The 19,603-nt window shown below is 45.1% G+C and overlaps 2 protein-coding genes across 2 annotated transcripts; one reads left to right on the plus strand and one right to left on the minus strand.

Annotated features, from left to right (window-relative positions):
* The first annotated feature begins 4 nt into the window (after positions 1–4).
* Positions 5–8,447, plus strand: TTI2 (TELO2 interacting protein 2). Its single transcript, XM_048512283.1, has 7 exons — positions 5–1,353; positions 3,981–4,167; positions 4,994–5,086; positions 5,392–5,579; positions 5,693–5,836; positions 7,291–7,453; positions 8,184–8,447. Exons 1-7 carry the CDS (start codon positions 671–673, stop codon positions 8,301–8,303), a joined length of 1,578 nt encoding a protein of 525 aa, XP_048368240.1. The 5' UTR covers positions 5–670; the 3' UTR covers positions 8,304–8,447.
* Positions 8,438–16,249, minus strand: MAK16 (MAK16 homolog). The gene is made up of 10 exons (XM_048512285.1): positions 16,112–16,249; positions 15,170–15,219; positions 14,802–14,911; positions 14,236–14,300; positions 13,877–14,028; positions 13,647–13,701; positions 12,229–12,303; positions 9,659–9,769; positions 9,191–9,247; positions 8,438–8,889 (listed from the first exon to the last, which is right to left on the minus strand). The coding sequence occupies exons 1-10, from the start codon at positions 16,124–16,126 to the stop codon at positions 8,692–8,694; spliced, it is 888 nt and encodes a 295-aa protein (XP_048368242.1). The 5' UTR covers positions 16,127–16,249; the 3' UTR covers positions 8,438–8,691.
* Between the last annotated feature and the right edge of the window lie 3,354 nt (positions 16,250–19,603).

Raw genomic sequence — 19,603 nt, forward strand, 5'->3', positions numbered from 1 at the left:
GTTGGCCTTTGAGAGGAAGGAGCCCTACCCCACCCCCCACCCCCGGTCTTTGGAAGCGGTGTAAAAGTGGACAGGGAAGCTGTGGCAGGTCTTTCTAGGACGAGGGACATATTTCCACAAGGAGAGACGCAAACAGTCAAAACAGACGCGGCCTACCGTGAGGCCCCCGGAACTTCGGGTATAAAACCGGAAGTCGTGTTGTCGTAATTCCGCATAAGTGTCTCTATCCCGTGTCAGCTCTATGTTGAAATCCTATCTATGGGATGTTAAAATGGGGGAAGGATTAAAATTGCGGTACCCTTTCTAGGCTTTCTGGATCTCTATGGCTAGAGTCTCGTAAAAGAACTTGATCTTCCGGCTTTGAAACAGGAACCAGCCATTGGCCGTGAGAGTTAGTGGCGGCGCTCTGTCGCTTAACGTCTCTATAGTGAGCGCTCTTGTTTATGTGCCTGGTGTTGAAAACAGAAGGGGTCTCCAGTTTTGTGTGACACCGGATGTGTCCTTAAGGGCTGCATCCCCTTGGAAGCTCCTCTTCGGAAGAATCTGAAAGAAAGCTAAGCGCTAGAGGGAGAGGATGGGAGATGGGTGTCAATTGGAGGACAGCAAGCGTGGATAGTGCGTGAAGTTTCTTTTTTAAGAGTACGACCCTACTGGGAGGCTGTGCAGAGCAATGGAGCAGCATTCCCTGTTGAATTCCCTGCAGCTGACCCTCCCAGGGGGGCAAGGAGTCCCCGAGTACCCCCCAGCGGAGCAGGTTCTCCCCCAGTTTTTGCAGCTCTTTTCAAGTGTGGGAGCTCAGCAGGCTGGTAGCAAAGCCAAGGCAGGGATGGTCAGAGACCTCTTTGCCATCCTTGAGGCTGGAGATTGCCAGTGGCTGCTGGGGGGTTGCCAGGGAAACTCCACCCTGGTTGTCCTTAGAGACTTGGTGGTTGCACTAAGCATCCATGCCGCGCTGCCCCAGCAGGAACATGAGGGAGGAGAGCTCCCCTACAAGGACTCATCCTACACGGCAGCAGCTGATCGGGCAGCGGACGTCAGCCTCGTTTTCCAGAGCATCTTGGACAAGGTGGCCACGGCAAAAGGCTTGGAGGAACTGGGATGCAAGGTGGTTGACTCAGCAGTTGGCTCATTCTTGCACCAAGTGGCAGGACCCATGTATATTTTTGCTGTGACTCATGGGGCAGATAAGCCATGGAGCAGACCCAGGACTCAGTCCCTGGCCCAGGAGCTGCTGGAAAGTCTGCTTCACGTTGGGGGCTGCCAGTCCGTTCCTGAGTTCCTCAGAGGGGCCACTGAAGATGAAGAGGGTTGGTTTACAGTCGTGATGCAGTGCCTGAAACCAGAGTTGACCAAGTGAGTGCACACCCTCTGAAGGGCATTATGGAGGCAAAGGGAGGAAGCTAAGAAATAAGCATGGGGAGGTGTTTTAGCACACTAGTGTTTTCTGCTTTGTGTCCTGTGACAACTTGTATTTCCCAGTAAAGTGAGCCATGAGGATTTCTCCCAGACCTGTTCAGCTTCACCTTGGGCAATAGTTTCCCTAGAACTATCCTCAAATGAACAAAAAGAACCCCCAGCATTAGATACTTTCTTAGAAGTTTTCCAGGGGGAACATGGTATTGTTCACATACTCTGTTTCTTCAAAGCAATGCCTTCTTCAGCAGAGCATCTCCAGTCACTTCTGAAGTATCAAAGATACCCCCTTTTTATTTTTGAGCCCCAGACAATCAGCAACCTGAATCTATAGAGAACCTGATAAATAGGAAGCGTCATGTGTCTGTACATTTGGAGATCATCAAATGGAGAGGAGGCCATGAATATTCACTTGGCCTAATAGCTGTGATTCCAGCTTCCAGTCAGGACCTTGGGATCCCCCAGAATTACAGCTAGTCTCCAGACTTCAGAGATCGATTCCCCTGGAGAAAATGACTGCTTTGGAAGGTGGCATTGTACCCTACTAAGGTCCCTGTCCTCCGCGACTCTATCCCCAAATCTCCAGGACTTACCCAGTCTGGATCTGGCAGCCCTACTCCCCATTCCCCTCTGGTGGCCAGGGAGGGACTTGGCAGCCCTGCATAATAGCCATTACCTGTGGTCCTCATTAAGCCCTCCCCCAAGTTCTCTGCCTGTGCCTTGAGAAAAGGGAGGGGGTCTTGACTCTCACTGTCTACTGGAATCTGCAGGTCAGCGGAATGAAAGTCACTTTGTTTCTAAGCAAAAGTTACAGCTCATTGTGAACCAAAAAGAAATCCTTTCCAACAATTTCTTTGTGTTTCTCAGCAGCCGCAACCTTTATTAGGCATATAAAATGAAGTTTGATGCATTACCAAAACATTTGTAATGTACAGAGCGAGATTATAATCAAGACAAAGGCAGAAGAACTGCGTCTAACATTAGACGTTACAGAGTTCCATCACTTGAAAGATAAATTTTGCTATTTTTTCCAAGAGCACAATGTCTGCGTTATTTAACAGGAGTCCCACTGCAAAACTGTTAGAGTTACTTACAGATTTCTCTAAGACCAGACAAGGAGAGAAATTTCTGATACCGTATATCTCGGACAGTCGAGCATATTACGAGCAAGAGTCTCCCCTTGATTCTTACAATGTGGACAGACCCAATCCTGGAGAGGGATAGATAAATATCGACCCTTTGTAATGGCAGATGGTAAAGTATTACATCTGGCCCTTGTAGTAATCCATCTCCAGTTAATAACTCAAGATATTTGACTTTTCACCCTTGTTCAGGTATTATCACAGGACTTAGGGGTGGGTGTTTTCTGTCATCTTGTTCTGGACATTGAAAGGGAGGCAGAAGCAGCAGTGATGGTGATTCCCAATTTAGGAAATATGCCCTCAAGGTCTCTTTGTCTCATTTTAGTGGAAGATCAGAGCTTCTTGTCACCAGTGTTTGGGAATCAGCTGGATAATTACCACTGTCTTTGTGTGCGGGTGTAGTTATTGCTTTATTCTGTTTCAGCTTTATCATACAGCTGTATTTTTGAAAACTTTTTAGACATGGTCTAAAAAAACTAAATGAATAACACATTGTTTCTATGCTTTGAAGAGAAATAATGAAGTAATATCCAACCTCTCCCTGATTTTTTCCCCTCAATTTCTTAGAGGACTTCAGGCAGGACTCTTGTGCCAGGACTCTTAATTTATTTTCATTAGTATCTATTTATTTCATTTATAGCCCACCTATCTCTCTAAGATTGAAAGCAGATTTTTAAAAAATCAGACAGCGAAAGGCATCCCATAAACAATGCCACAGCACTAAGGTTAGAGAGCTGGAAAATAGTGTGAACAAACTAAACGTATTTTAAGCATAACATAACCGTGCAGAATGTTTATTCTGCAGGTTCTTCCATTCTGACTTGTTTGTGATATGTGGAGAACTAAGAAGAGAGGAGAAAGACAGTATCTGCTGTCTGTAAGACAAGGCATCATCACAGCCGAAGCCGTGATCTTCATGGACAGCCATCTTAGTAATCTTTGCATGCTGACAAAATTGTCCTTCTGAACGACTTGGTCACCAAGAACTGAAGTTCATTAAAGATTTAATTAAAAGCTTCTATGTGTGAAGATGGCCACTTAAAACCTATTGACATTTTGGGCAGAAGAAGGCTGTGGCCCCTCGCAACTCTTCAGCTACCTCATCCAATCAAAGCCTTGGAGATGGGAAGCCCTTGTAAGCAGTTATCTTGTCTTGATCACTGCTCACTTAGTGTGTCCCTACAAGTGAAAAGTGTTCACATGTTTCATTTTGTACCTTCTGGAAAACCTCTCCTAAGGTGCTCAAGTTGTATACTTCCAATCAATGTTCATTCTGTTTCTTCCACCTTGCTTGAAATTAAAGTATGTGCTATGTTTAAAAGGTCCATTTCTACTCTGTGGTCATGGGTTGACTCACGGCTATATCAGATACCTGGACGATGTGGTGGGAGCTTGGGAATAACAGTTATTTTTGATCTTTATCAGAGAGACGTGGCAGCGCAATCCAGCCACGAAGCATGTGTTTTCATGGACACTCCAGCAGGTCACTCGACCCTGGCTTGGCCTCCATTTGGAGAAAGTTCTGCCGCCATCGCTGCTCTTGTCGGATGACTACCGGGTAGAAAATAAAATCCTGGGCGTGCAGTGCCTGCACCATATCATTTGTAATGTGGTAAGAAATGTACACTGCCCTGTCCACCAACACTGAAGCGCTGTGAATTGGAACCCTTGGGAAGTCGCTTCATTGCTTCTGTTGTCTTGTATCTGATACATTTTTATCTCATTCTTCCTCTATGGATTTTAAGATGGAGTTCATGTCTCTCCCTTCCTCATTTTATTCTCAGAACTGCCCTGTTAGGTAGATGAGGCTGAGATTGACTGGACCGAGGTCATTCAGCAAGATTGATGGAAGTAGGGATTCAAACCCCAGGATCCAGATCCTAGTCTGAGAGTCTATACCATTTTCAGGAAATGGGGACTTTCCCTGGGGGAGAGGGTGAAGGAGGTGGTAGTGAAACTGCTCTTGAAAAAGCCATGCTTAGATCCATTGACTGTAGCCAACTATCACCCAGCCTCAAAGTTGCCGTTTCTGGTAGTTGAGAGAGCAGTAGTGACCCAGCTACAGCCATTCTTGGATGAGACTTCGATATTGGACCCGTATTGTCTTAACTCTTTGAAAAATATCTTGCTGGAGGAGACCTCATGTCCCACGGATCCAGCGTAGGCTCTGACAGAGGCCAACCAGTTTTCTCAGAAAACTTGCAAATAGAGGCAATAACCTTTCTGTTCATCACAAACATCGCCAGAGCCTGTAAGCGGCATTCCTTTCATTCTGTTACTCATTTAGCTCATGTTAGATCCCGGCTTTCGTCACCACCCAGTGTCTTAAGGTAGGGAACGGTGGTGAACCTTGTCTCTTTCAAGGAACGTCTGTTTGCAAAAGAATGCATCCGCAGACCGATGAGTCCCATTATCCCAACGGCTTCCTCTCGTTGCAGCCAGGAGCTGATCTCTGCCAGTTTAACAGGGCACAAGTGGTGCACCATGCCCTCTCCAACCATCTCTACAGCAAGGATGCCCAGCTCATTCAAGTAAGTGGCGGGGAGGCGTGCACTCGAGTCTTCTGCATTCTCTGATGAACTAGCCAGGTTGATGGATCAAGGACAAGACTACACAGCCTCTTCCCTCCCTAGCCTCTAATGTTAGATGCTGGTTACTCCCTAGTGGTTTCCCTGTTTTGAAAAAGAATTGGTGGCTGTGAGGTCTTGAAGGGAAATGGACGCCCCCCCTACTTTTCCTGCGTTCAGGAAAAGAGTTCTATCCAGTTCTCTACTGCCCTCCAGGGAAACATATTTGAAAGCATGTAGATTGACTTCATCCTTGTTACCAAAAATAGGTTGTGCTGCCATGCTTACTGGACTTGCTACCAATCCTGGAAAAGGCCCCTGGACAGCCGTCCCACCGGCTCCCATCCGCGGTGCCCTCTGACAAGGTGCTCCGGCTGGTCTTGACCCATATGGAACCAGAGCACCAACTCGCTCTGCGGAGGGTGTATGCCAAGAACCTGCCTGCCTTTGTCGAGAGGTGAGAGATGCACCTGCCAGCCCTTCCGCCCCTTTGTACTTTGCTTCTCTTTTTTTTGCAATCAAGCAGCCCTCTGTGCAAATGTTCTGATATTTAACAAATTCTTTTGAGAGGCTGGGCATCCAGATAGCTCGTCATCTGAAGAGGCTGCAGCGGGTGATTGTGGGATACCTGGAGGTCAACGATGGACCAGAGGAAACAGCTAGATTGGCAATGTTGGAAACATTGAAGCGGACCATTCAGCACGCATGGCCCAGGTATATTTTAAAGCCCACAGCATCTCTCAGCATCTGTAGGCTTCTTTAGTTGCATAGTTCTCTCCAGCTAAAAAAACCTGTCCTTAAAAAAACCCTTTGATATCTACCTCCTTTGATATTTTCAGAGGGTAGCCACGTTGGATTGTAGCAGAGCAAGTAGATTTGAGTCCGGTAGCATCTTAGAGACCCATAAAATGTTCGGGGTAGAAGCTTTTGAAAGTCAAACCTCCTTGCTATCTGATTAAAGCAGCTTTGACCTTCAAAAGCTCAAACCCTGAAAATACTGTTGGCCTCTAAGGCTTCTTCTGCACATGCAGAATAATGCAATTTTCAATGGACTTTGAAGCTGGATTTTAATGTGTGGAATAGCAAAATCCACTTTCAAACAGTGGATTGGATATGCATTATTCTGCATGTGCGGAAGGGGCCTGAGTGGCTGCTGGGCTGAAATCTTGCTTTTAAGGTAGGGAAGCACTGCAGTTCAACCACTGCAGAACTCATCTCCCCCTATCCTCATCACTGAAATATTGGCAAGGTTGCCACTGTGCAAATGGCTCCTGATGCTTTTGCTGTGATCCCCCAGCCTGTTAGCAGAGGGAGCTCCCATCTTTGTCTTAGATCTCTGATTTCCTCCCTACCATTACAAAAAGTGTTACGGGGGGTGGGGGTGGGGAGGGGGGAAGAGTTTGCTTTTAGATCCCGCTTTTCTCTACCATAGGTTTATAACTGCCTTTCCCCCCCTCCACAACAGCACCTTTAGAGGTAGGTGAGGCTGAGAGAGTTTTGAGAGAACTGTGACCCAAGGTCACCCAGCAGGCTTTGTGTGAAGGAGCAGGGAATCAAACTTGGTTCTTCAGATTACAATCCACTGCTCTTAACCACTACATGATGCTGGGGTCTTGAAACTCCGTAGGCTAGGATCTCCCTTTGAAAACAAAGTGAGGTGAACCATAGGAAGACAAGCTCGGAGAATCCATATTTTATAATTCGGTGGCACCCCAGCAGATAATGGCTGAAGTTTCATCTTGCCGGCATCTTAGAACACCTTCTGCTCTTTGTAAGCCTCTCGATGGTAGAATGGGGTTCCTTCAGGATGCCAGCAAGACCCTCATTCTACTGGTTTTTTAGAGGTTTTGCAAAACAAATGAATCTGGGAACTGCAGTCACTTGGTAGCTTTTAGGATGAGAGTTTAGAATGGCCTTGAGGTTAGGCAGTGCCACAAAAGGAATGCTGAGGCAGTTCTGCTCCTGTTTAAGAGTGACTCACCTTCAAGTCCCTTTGGAAAACAAGAAGGCTAGAAGTGTCAAATAAGAGAGGATATTCAGTGAGTGAATTTGGCTTTGTTGGTAGCAAACAGTAGCCACCAGTTGTGTTCCTAGGTCCTCCTGGGATACAAGGTGGCTCTGCAGCTTTCCCTTCAGACTGAGCACTGTTCCCCATCACCTCCTTTCAGGATGACGTGCCACCTCGCCGTACTGCTCGAAGCTTTGCTGAGGCTCATGTGGGACACAGTCACTGACCAGAGCTCGACCCCGGAGCCAGTAATTGCGGCATTGCTGCAAGGAGCCACAGAGTGCCTTCTCTTGCTGGACCGGTGTTCCCATGGGCAGGTGAAGGTGAGTGACATCAAGAGAAGTGTCTGATATAGGAGAAAAAATAAACCACAGACAGCTGCCCAATCCCCGCAAGTGCTTCTGACTGGCCCCTGTGCATCTCTCTTTGCCTGCTGTCACAATGTGTGTCTTTGTGAAGGGGTCGTAGCTCATGGCTGGGGTAATAAGGGAAGGGGCCGTGGCTCAACGGCAGAGCATCTGCTTGGCATGCAGAAGATTCCCAGGTTCAATCCCTGGCATCTCCATCAAAAATAACCAGGCAGCAGAGAGCCACTGCCAGTCTGAATAAACACTGATCTCCGTTGACCGACGGTCTGGTTCAGTATAAGCCAACTGAGTGTTTTCATGCTAAGTCAGTGGTCTGACTGAGCATAAAGCAGTCCCGGTACAGTTTACTTTGAGACCCCACATTGACCTGTGGGAATTGAGTCCCTTGTGTGTTGAAACTTTAGTGTGGAAAACTCCTAGTCCTGGGAAGAGAGGAAGCACATCTGGCTGAGCTGAGACCACGGCTCAAATGTTCTGAGTACTAGAGATGATGAACAAGCTCCCTCGGGCATGGGAATGCAGCAGAACATTTGTATTGATTTGTATTGTTTGTTTCATGTTGTTTGTGTTGTATAGTTTTGTCATAACTTTATGTGGTTTTTAATTTTTTTTTAAGATGCGCAAAAGGGTGCTGCTTCCCACTTCTGAGGGGATTGACCGTGTATTACTTTTCCTCTCTTTCCAGGTTCTCCTGCAAGGAGTCCAGCTCAGCTGTCAAGATGATCGCCTTAAGGAATGCCTCAGGAAAGTTGAAGAGGAGCCGGCAGAAAGCTTTGCTCCTACAGAACCCAAGAGGAAGTCTTAATGAAGAAAATGCATGCAAGGTTGGAACAAGCATCCTCTACACTTTAAGAATCCCGCCTGAAAGGCAGTTGTTTTTTGCTCCAATACAGCTAAAAACTGTTTCTTGTCCCCAAAAAAAGGCAGCAAAGTAAAATATTTAAGAGCATGTACAAGGCTGATGTGGTTTTATTTAGATACCGCTTCCTTAGAACCTCAATACAAGAACTGTATATAAAAATAACATATCAAAAAATCTCCATTTTAGTTTCTCCTTAGTCTTGCCGCCATAGCTTTCATTCAGGTAGGAAGTCTGTGGTAGTCTATTAAGTTGTAAAAGTCCTAGAAATGAGGAGACACAGGCATCTCCTCACCCAGTACAGTTCTCAAATTTGGTTTCCTCCCCAGAGGAGTCACGTCGCTTTTGAGTTAGATGGCGTTTCTGTTTCCTGCTCATATTCTATTTCGATATAGGGTCGTTTCCGCCTGACTGGCCCCTTCAATGGATCTTTGCCCTTAGACTTGGGCTGATCAATTCTCTCTTCATCCTCTTCCTCAGTGGATGTGGCCTCTTTCTCGTCTTCGCTGCTTGTTCCCAGCTTATCCATATCCTGGACAGAGAAACCAAGAGGTTAAATACAATCATGCCTGCTTCCAGTTCCCCTGCCAAAGCGCTTCTGCTTTAAAGCTCCCCATCTCTGTTAATAAGTCCTTCCTGAGATACAATCTTAGAGCTACACATCAGAGTTTTCTTCTCTGACCCTAGACAGCAGCTTTGTATGTATCAAAATTAACAGAGCCACCGCTGTTCAGAAAAAAAATGGGTTCAGCTCAGGATCTCCCTCCAGCATGAGCTCCCAACAACAGAGCCTTTGAAAGTTTCAACTACAGCCTCAAAAGGGCAGCACTTACCTCAAAGTCACTGAGATCGCTCTCATCTACCTCCACAAACTCCCTTTTGTTTGAGTCCTGCAGTAAAAGACAAGCAAAAACTGAATATTTGAAGGAACAGTTTATCCAGAATCTAACTGGTTTTTAAGGAACCAAGATGCTTGAATTCCAATACTGTCGGCAATCTTCAATACCCCATATGCATTTGTCTTGGTTAGGCTGGTCTCCTAAACCTAACCTGGCAAGTGGATGAGGAACACTAGCGCCCTCTAGGGTTTCCATGACACAATTTTTACAAGAAGTAGTTTTACGGAAGGAGGAAACCGGTAAAAGATCTCATAGTGCCCTCCCCCAAACCTTAAAGGAGCTGTACACAGAGAACAAAAGCAGGGTTCATTAGAAATATCTCACAAGTGCAATGTACATGTAGCAGAGATTTGTAGGTCCTCCTGTTAGGAGACCAACATCCCCAAGTTTCAGAATCATTACCTCGTCCTCCTCTTCATTCTTCTCTGTATCCGAATCAGACTCGCTCTCAGCTTCCTGCTGTTTCAGAGCTTTATCGAAGGCATGGATGGGGAAGTTGTATATGTCACCATACTGCAAGAAAAGAGAAAAGGCGTTAGCATTCCAAAAAAGGCCAAAAAAAAAAAAAGAGCTGACATAGCCCAAGGCATTCTGTACCCTACGGAGTCCTCCAGAACTCTTTTTTTCTTTTGGTGCCGTCAAGTTGCAGCTGACTTTTGGCCACCCTATAGGGCAAGGGTGGCCAATCTATGGCACCTCTGCGTCCGAACACTGGTATTCCTTGGAGGTCTCCCAGCCAAATACTAACCAGGGCTGATGCTGCTTAGCTTCTGAGATGCGATGAGTTCAAGCTAGCCTGGTCAGAAGGGGCTGTTGAACTTGGATAACATTAACAATAGAATTGTTTTTATTTATGTTATTTATAGTCCACTTTTCTCACTTGCATTCAAGTCAGATTACAGCATGAGTCAATACAATACACAATATGGGACTTCCAATGAAAAATGCAGTAGAAATTAGGGCTGTAAAACCAACCAGAAGTCTAAAAACAGAAGAACCAGAAGTATGAACAGGACACATTGAATGGTGCAAAAACTACACCGTGGAATCCAAGATTCAGCAAGTTGTATACAGTAGCACAGACCTTAGTCGGTAATAATTTATCCAAGTAACTTTGTGAGATAGCACAGTGTGATTATTGCCTGCATAGAAAAGCCCTCTTGAATAATTCAAGATTATAAAGGTACTGTCACAGGCGAGGGTCATGACAGGTACCAAGCTACTGATTTTAGTTCCATAAGAGAATATCGAGTTAACACAAATGTAGCATTCATTTTTGAGGCTCTCTGAAGACTATGGAAGGCTGACATGGGACAAATTGGAGGGGAAAGGGGGGGTATGATTTTAAAATGTGTGTTTGCAGAGAACAGACAGAACAGGAAGCTATTTTTTTATTATTATTATTTATTAAACTTTTATACCGCCCACCCCCGGAGGGCTCTGAGTGGTGTACAACAGAAACAACGTAAAAAACCCCAACAACTAGAGCACTCACATAATTTAAATACAATATAAATATGGGCTCTAAACATTAAAACAATGAAGGCCATTTAAAACACAGCATACAAAATATAAAACATAGCATCCAGACGATCTAAAAAAAGAGGCAGAAAGGCCCATAAATTAAAGAATTTACAGATTTTATTTCAAATAGCTCTCGGGAAAGTTGTTTTAAACAATTACATAACTGGTATTTAACCACAGTTAAAATCAAGTCATTAGAGAAATGACAGATGCTTGCCACCACAGAATACCCCTCGAGCAGATGCAATTGGTATCCAATGGCATTGTGGAAAATCACTACCTACTGAGGGGAAACAGCAGATGCTCTTAGACAGCGTACAGCTAGATATATTCCTATGGCTCCAACAAGGCATGCTTCGTTATGAATAGAAGACTGTTCATAAAGATCAGCATGTAAATGAAAAAAACAGGGAAAGCTCTCCCCATACTGGGTTACTAGGGAGAACTGCATTTTTTCACTGTGCCTGCTTTTGTTTTCTTAAGGTCATTTAGAAAGCATATGGGGTTGTAAAAAAAAAAAATCTAGCAATTATGTGACAAAGTCCCTAGTGGCCTTTACTTTCATTTAAGACCATAAACGTGGTTCTAGCCCTCATTGTTTCTCATTAAAGTCTTAATGATGTTATAGCACTGCGGTGGCGAACCTTTGGCACTCCAGATGTTATGGACTACAATTCCCATCAGCCCCTTCCAGCATGGTCAATTGGCCATGCTGGAAGAGGCTGATGGGAATTGTGGTCCATAACATCTGGAGTGCCAAAGGTTCGCCACCACTGTTATAGCATACAAACTAAAGATCTCCAATACTAGAGGGAAAGCATGTACCTTGAGAGGTTACATGAGACCCTCACCATTTACAGGTGTTCCATTCCCAGGATCACTGCAAACAGGTCTGCTGGAAAACAACCCAGTTCCATGCAAAATTTAACTATGATTGATTATGACATGGTGGGAGTAAACAGGCTTGAGAATGCATCATGTGACTAGACTGCAAATAAGTGACAGCATAAGTGGCAAGGGTCCACTGAGTTGGTACCACTAAGCATTGAACGTGACAGTGATGGACCCCCAATACTCAAGGCAAAATAAATCTTGTAAACCTAACAGCCACATTCAAGCGGTTACATTTACTTGCTGCTTTAACATTTGAGCCACTTATGGGGCTCCCGGTAGTTACCCACCCACACGATGATTAGGATCTAATCTACAGAATGCAATAGCACCAGGAGCTCGCACGAGGATTCAGAATCTGCCCCCTCTTCTTTGGGCCCCCTCCTAACCATTTCAGCTTGAACACCACGAACAAAATCCTACTCAAACAGTCCAGCGATAATTAGACAAGCATGTCAGGGTCATTTCCCTTCCTAGACTGCCAGCAGACTTGTAACCAAGCTACTGCATATACACAGCCCCAGCTCAACACATTGAGATACTATAGCAGTCCATACCGTCTCCTGCTTGAGTCTCTCCAGCAACTCCTTTTCGATGGCATTGTCCAGCTGAGCAGCAATCAGAGCTTTTTCCTGCCAGGAAAGACACAGAGCTAAGAAATAGGAAAGTAATTCAGAGATAGGAGCATCAGATGGGCAGTGAGTCACCTTCTCAGGGAAGAACAGCACCCAAGAACAGGGCAGCTCTACCAGGAGGCAGGACTTCTAGAGCCACAGTCATAAGAACATAAGAACAAGCCAGCTGGATCAGACCAGAGTCCATCTAGTCCAGCTCTCTGCTACTCGCAGTGGCCCACCAGGTGCCTTTGGGAGCTCACATGCAGGATGTGAAAGCAATGGCCTTCTGCGGCTGTTGCTCCCGAGCACCTGGACTGTTAAGGCATTTGCAATCTCAGATCAAAGAGGATCAAGATTGGTAGCCATGTCATGTTATCTACTTAGTATATTCATGTACCGTCTTAACTACTGGTTCCTATGGTGTTTCCCACCAAGCTTCCTATCAAATTAACAACACTTTAATACCAATAACATTACTCAAACAGCAGCTAGATCAAATTCAGAACCGTGGTCTCGAATAAAAGGTCTCAAAGAGAAAGGAGGACTTTTCCTGACTCCAAAAGCAGAAGAGTATCTAGGGCAAACAAGACTCTTGGGCAGAAGCATTCCACCAATATCGGGGCAGCTACAGAAGAAGCAGCCCTGATCTTTTCATAGATGCTAACTTTGCATCCACAAATACAGATCAGCCTAAGGAGGGTCTCGTAGGATGAGTGGTCTTCTCAGAAACTACGGAAAGAAAATTCAAGCAGAAGCTCATGATTCAAGACCACAGAGAAGCACCTCAGACCTCAAGTGTGACCAGTCATGTTCTGGCGATCCAGGCAATTCAGGAAGAGCATTGCAGGGGGACACATGCAGTATTTTCTCAGTCTCAATTACACACTGGTACTGAGGGGGTTTTCTTGTCCTCCCACCCCCGCCACACAAATCCCCTTTAGAGTTATCATGCCCATCTCCCGAATGAATCACTTTTACACGCAGATTTCTGAGAGTAGAAGAAAAGGGGGAAGGATAGTCCCAAGCCCTAAGGGAGAAGGTCTCCAAATCAACAGTAGTGGGTGTCTGTAGCATGCTGGTATGCTTTTGTTTTCGTGCCATTATACCCCTGGCTTTATGGCTGCTGTGCTAATTTTGCTGGGGTTAGTTATCTGAATTTTAACAGTCTTTTGTATCAATCCATAGCATGACTGTCTAACTAAAAATGACACCCCTCTGGAAAGTCACCCTTCTGAGAAGATTAACCCGTTCCTAGATTACTTTCCCCCCCCCCCCCCCCAAAGCGGGCATGCAAGGAGAACAGGAAGGGGGCAACATGACAGACCAACTACAAGCCACCACTGCAACAGCCGTATTACCTCTCGTCTTTTTTCTCGCCGTTCAACCTTCTTACTTAAGGGGACGAGCTTCCTCCTGCAGAGGGGAGAGAGCCGTTAATGAGCAATTCTGCAAGCTAGGTGCCAACACAAAACTAGGAACGCATCAAGGCTGAGCACTCCCTTAAATCCGCTAGCAAGAGGCCTCTATGCGGCTCAAATGGAAACACCCCAAACCTGCAAAGAGAGGCCCACCAAGTCCCACCACTTACTGCCTCTTGAGTGTCAGCTTGCGGATTCTGATCAGATACTGTGTGATCTTGGTAAAGCGCTGCTTGCACTTGTGCCGGATGAAGCGAGGCCAGTAGATGAGGTTCTCGTCAATCTCCTCCAGCGCTTTCTCATAATTCTTGCTCAGCCGAACCTGTTGGCATTCATCCAAATCAGTCTAATTGTAGGACCCAATCAATATATGAAATCCACATTTAAAATACTGCATTTCTGACCCCTTAGAAATATAAACCTTAGCCCTAAAAGAATGTCTATGGCAGGATTTCCAAACCACTTTCACATTAAGGACTAGAGATCCACCATTCTTGATAAGGGAGGTCTTACTGGAGGGATGACTTACCCTTTCCCATAGCCGATTGGGGAAAGCAGCACGTTCAATCGTCTTCATGTAAAGGAAACATTGCCCTTACAAAAGAACAGAGGCAGAATAAAGCGTTACTGCCAGGCCTGCTGTAAATCATACACAGCATAGATCATGTAACAGAAGACTGAAGCTTCACAAGTACTAGTGAATCGCCCTCCAGATCCACGATTGGCTACTGTGTGAAGATGAACTACAGGTCTGATAAGGGAGAGCTCTTCTGAACTAGGACCACAAAAACCGACTACATCCATTTTGTTTTTGCTGCTTCTTTGAACAGATCAAAGAAAACCTACAGGAAAATTTCTGCCCTGCAAATCAACCGATTTGCTTACCAGGATTGACCACATCCCCCCGGTATCCAACTGCATGATTCCAAGGAATCTGCAGCCTTTTTTAAAATAAACTGCACACAGTCAAGGCACTCCTAAAAATGTGCGTCAGATAACCATGCTACCTTCCTCTCCCCTTGATTAGGCAAGCAGACCAGAGATTGAACCAACTCATCAAATACAACTGTGAAGAATGACAGACGAGACCCTCACCTTTCTCTTCCTTGATAGTTGCATATTGGCTGTTTGCCAAGGGGCAGGAGGAACGGTTGCACAGGCCAGTTATATTAAACTCATTCCGGCAAAAGTTCTGCGTTTTTGTCCTACAAAAAAGAGGCCTGAAGTGAGTCACTTGTTCAGTGAGTTTTATGCACAGAAAATTAATTCAAATCCAGGGTCTGCACCATGGTAACTGTGAACACTGTGAACACCATGGTGCCCCAATATCTTTTTTGGTGCCTCTGGCTTGTCAGCAGAAGCTGGTCGTCCAATCTAACAATTCTGCATTTTGCTGGCACAGAATACTAGCCCTCACAGCAGCTGAGCATTAAGACAAGAGAAGTCAAGGAAGGAATACTCACTTGATCTTGAAAGAGCAGAACTGTTTGTTGCCCAGAGTATCCCAGACAATCTGACAAAAGGAAGGTATGGTTAGTATTACTCCTGCTATGATCCTAACCTTCCAGGCCAAATAAAAAAAGGTCACTTGACACTGTCTGGGATGAACTTTGGTATGGGTTCAGGAGTTAGAAGAAGATCAGGAACAAAACACAAATGGGAGTTCTACTGTATCAGAAAAAAAATTTTCACAGATCCTCAATTTTTTAAAAAAATGATCTGGTGATGTGACCCTGAACAAAAATAAGAGTCATATTACTGGACTGCCTGTCCCAAGTTTTTATCATACTATCAAAGGAAATAGGCAGACGTTAAGGAATGTTATAAAGTTACTGCTCTAATTTCACCTGGAACTAAGATGTAACATAAAGAGGCAACATGGTGTAGTGGTTAAGGTGTCAGGCTAGGATCTGTGTGGAAAGGGTCTAACTTTCCGTTTGGTGTTAAATTTGTACGACTCTCAAGAGATAGTTCTAATTGCTTTTAACCACTATGATTCAATGAAACCTCCAGAGGCAGTATACATCGATCACAATTACAGGGGAAGTGGGGGCTCCATGTTCTATATACGGCCTTCCTGGCAGTACCTGGCTGGCCAACGTGGGAATAAAACAGCAAGCTGGGCTAGATCCAGCAATGGTTCTTTTCATGACTTGTGTTCTAATGGCAAGACAGCGACTACTCTGCACATGCTTAAACCACTCTATGCTGTTCATGATCCCGGTGGGCTGGAAACAGGAGTCAACTTGCAGCCCGCCCAGCCACCCAGCTTACCCACGTGGAAAACTAAGGCATCCTGGGTGCAGGCAAAGGCCTGAACCTAGAACAGCCGGGCACAAACCCACCCCTCAACCCACTCCTTGTGCCTGTCCCAGCCCCCGACCCCAATTTCTGCCCGGACTCACATCATCGGAGTGCATCTTGCTCCAGATGGCGAGGGCGACCCACTTAACTCATTTGCACATGCAGAAATTACGCATAAACAAAATCTCGCGATAACTTCTCCGCCGACACCATCCGGCAGGAAAAAAGGTCGGGCCAGCTACAACATCCGCCCTGGCACAGGCGGGGCTGAGCATGGTTGGGGATTATTCTGGATTGGATGGATTGCAGTGGTGGGGGCGGGGCTTTGCTTGCCAAATATCCAATCAGAAAACTGGTGGTTTTCCCCCTTTATTCTTGTTTGGTGGATTGATGAAGATCGTGTAGTGTTGCAGGGCTGTTGTTTCTGGCTGGAGAAAAGGGGACGGGGCTAGAAGAGTGCCATCTCCAGGAGATGAAAGCACCTGTCTATAATTTATTATGCGTTTATATAAAGTTTGTTTGAATGGAGGCAAAGTGCTTTAAGAATTCCAGCACAGCTTAACAATTTATTAATCTACAGTATTTATATCCCTCCTTTCTCCTAACAGGCATGGTTTGGTTAGCTGTAGTACTACCATCAAAGCTCTTCTCACAACTTGATACGTGGCTGAGCTCCATTACTGTCCAAACATTTCCCCTCCCAGGATCCACCTCTCAAATATTCAGGAATTTTCCAGCCCTGACTTGCCGACCCTACCAGTGGATGCTATTCTGGGACATAGTATTCAGCAATACACTTGAACAAATGAAGCTGCCTCATACTGAACCAGACTTTTGGTGCATCAAGGTCAGCATTGTTTGCTTAGACCAGCAGCAGTTGAACAAGATCTCACTTCGAGGTCTTTCACATCACCTGCTCCCTGACCCTTTTTACTGGAGATGCTGGGAATCAAATCTGGACTTCCTGCCTGCCAAGCATGATTAGGGTTCCCTCTGAGCTGCAGCCCTTCCACTTTTTCTGCACGTGGGGGGGCTTGAGCCATCCTAGCTGATGAACCAGTTCAATCTCCATGAGTTTGTCTAATCCACTTTTAAAGCCATCTCAGTAACCACCAATACATTCAGTGGCAGTAAGTGCAATGAAGTGATTATGCATGAGAACATATTGGCATGGGGGGGGGGTCTTTCTTGAATCTTCTGCCCATCATCTTTATTGGGTTCCCTGACTTCTCATATTATGGAATAGGGCACAAACACATGGGCAGACACACAAATGTGAAGTAACAAGGAAAAAGAGAGTGCCTCTGAGCATATGGAGTTTCCAGTAGCATTTCAGTAACCAGTTACAAGTTCCAGGTTGGTCTAAAATAAATGTTGGTCTAAAATAAAATCCATAAACATTATCTTTAAATGACATCTTTATTAAGGCAAACAAAAATGACACAAAACAGCATGCATGTTTTTGAGTTGTCTATAGTTCTGTATTAAGACAGATTTTTTTTAACAAAAAAAAGTAGGGAGAAAATTTTCAGCTCCTGTCTGCAAATATTTAGGAGATGCTACAATCCTGGACACAGTATGTCTCAAGCACCCACAAGTTTGTGGGGGGAAACCAGTAACCTCCAGGGAGTAGCAGTGGTGTAGTGGTTAACAGCAGATACACTCTAATCTGGAAACCTGAGTTTGATTCCCCGCTCTGCCACTTGAGCTGTGGAGGCTTATCTGGGGAATTAGATTAGCCTGTGCACACGCCAGCTGGGTGACCTTGGGCTAGGACCTCTTTCAGCCCCACCCACCTCACAGGGTGTTTGTTGTGAGGGCGGGGGAAGGGAAAAGTGATTGTAAGCCCCTTTGAGTCTCCTTACAAGAGAGAAAGGGGGTGTATAAATCCAAACTCTTCTTCTTCTGTTGTGGATATAAAAGTTAGTCTGTTTGCATGATGTGTGTGCTTTTTTAATGTCCAACTTGATGGAATTCCAGGACTCAAAAATTTGCACATCATTTGGGTCATTTTGGTTGGTTTTCATACATAGAATTACATGGATTTAGGTTTTTGACACAATAACCCCTCACTTTCTGGAATGGTTTGTTGTTAAATTTGTCCACTAGAGGTCCTTATATGCAAGTAAACCCTTGGCTTGACTCATTAGATTTTAAAAGATCTTTCTTACAGTTCTCCACTTTTCATTTTATCTGCAGGCCATTTCATGTCTGCCTCTGGTTCCCCACAATGGAAGTTTCTCCCCATTTATTCAAAAGCCAGATCAAACGTAACATTTCTAAACACCTTGTTTATTGTGCTGGAGATGAAAAAGAAAACTTCAGACTTTTCTCCAAATAGATTTTATGTCTATTATGCATGAGTTGGTTGACTAGTTGTTGTTTTTTACCAGAGGGACTGATTTTAATCAGGAATACTGCACAGAAAAAGCCCTAAGAGAAACTTTTCCCAGAGCTTAGTCCTGATCCAATTCCTGCCCATGCCCGCTCGCTCCATTTAAATCGTATTTTAAAACATCACAGATGTCAAGTGTCGTGTTTGCTTTGGTCCTAAGGTGAATGCCTGCATTCAGGCCATGCATTCAAGGGACCTGTCTGCTCCTACACACACATACATCCTTAAAGAAGAGAAGAAGAAAAGTTTGGATTTATACGCCATTTTTCACAACCGCATAGAATCTCAAAGTGGCTTACAAACTCCTTTCTCTTCCTTTCCCCACCACAGACACCTTGTAAGTGAGGCTGACAGAGTTCTGAACAGACTGTGACCAGCCCTAGGTCACCCAGCAAGAAGCATGTGGAGGAGTATGCAATTGAGCCCCATTAAACTTGGGCATGACCGGATGAGTTTCAAGTGTTCAGCCTTTACCACTGAATTCTTGCTGCTGCTGCTGCTGCTGCTGCTGAAGACATCTCCAACCCTCAACTGAAGGGATGCTGTTATAGCCAGAGGTGGGATCCAACCAGTTCTCACCACTTCCCTAGAAGTGGTTACTAATTTTTTCTGAGTGCCGAGAAGGGGTTACTAAAGCAACCTCCCTGCCCAATAGGGACTGGAGGTGCGTGTGTGCGGTGGCGCCACTGTTTGAATCCCACCACCATCGGAACCTGTTATTAAAAATTTTTGATCCCACCACTATAGCTCTATGGTGGAGTATCAGCTTAGAGTGCAGAAAGTGCTTAAATCAATCCTTGGCCACTCAGGGAAAATTACTGTAGTAAGGAATGTGAAATATTTATGTCGGAGACTCTGGGTAGCCACTGCCAGTCACAGTAGACAATATTGTCTTTGATAGTTCTGGGAGCGAAGGAATTTGCACTGTCTCTTAACCTCAGACTTCAGAAGGGGACTACAAAACAGTCAGACAGATAAGTCAGGACACTGAACATCCTTTCTACCACTCAGATGCTATCCCTTTGATATGTAGATTGCTACTCTCAGGAAACTTCCTTCCACCTGACACCTTCCCTCTACACTTCTCTTTTCTCCATCTTGGAACTACAAGGACAGGGCACGCCTCAATATTCATCCTAGCTCATTAGCCTATATTAGAAACCTACCTCTATTCTGTCTAGAATGGAGTTCCTTACAG

This window comes from Sphaerodactylus townsendi, linkage group LG12 (assembly GCF_021028975.2).
Source record: "Sphaerodactylus townsendi isolate TG3544 linkage group LG12, MPM_Stown_v2.3, whole genome shotgun sequence".
Taxonomy (NCBI): Eukaryota; Metazoa; Chordata; class Lepidosauria; order Squamata; family Sphaerodactylidae; genus Sphaerodactylus; species Sphaerodactylus townsendi.

Bases quoted from the DNA above. Each gene is read 5' to 3' on its own strand.
- TTI2 (XM_048512283.1), top strand. From the start codon at position 671: ATGGAGCAGCATTCCCTGTTGAATTCCCTGCAGCTGACCCTCCCAGGG. The intron at 4,168-4,993 runs GTAAGAAATGTA...CTCTCGTTGCAG, and splicing joins ACCATATCATTTGTAATGTG to CCAGGAGCTGATCTCTGCCA. The intron at 5,580-5,692 runs GTGAGAGATGCA...TTCTTTTGAGAG, and splicing joins CTGCCTGCCTTTGTCGAGAG to GCTGGGCATCCAGATAGCTC.
- MAK16 (XM_048512285.1), bottom strand. The intron at 14,301-14,801 runs GTGAGGGTCTCG...TTCTTTTGTAAG, and splicing joins AACTATCAAGGAAGAGAAAG to GGCAATGTTTCCTTTACATG. The intron at 12,304-13,646 runs GTAATACGGCTG...CTTTCCTGGCAG, and splicing joins GGCGAGAAAAAAGACGAGAG to GAAAAAGCTCTGATTGCTGC.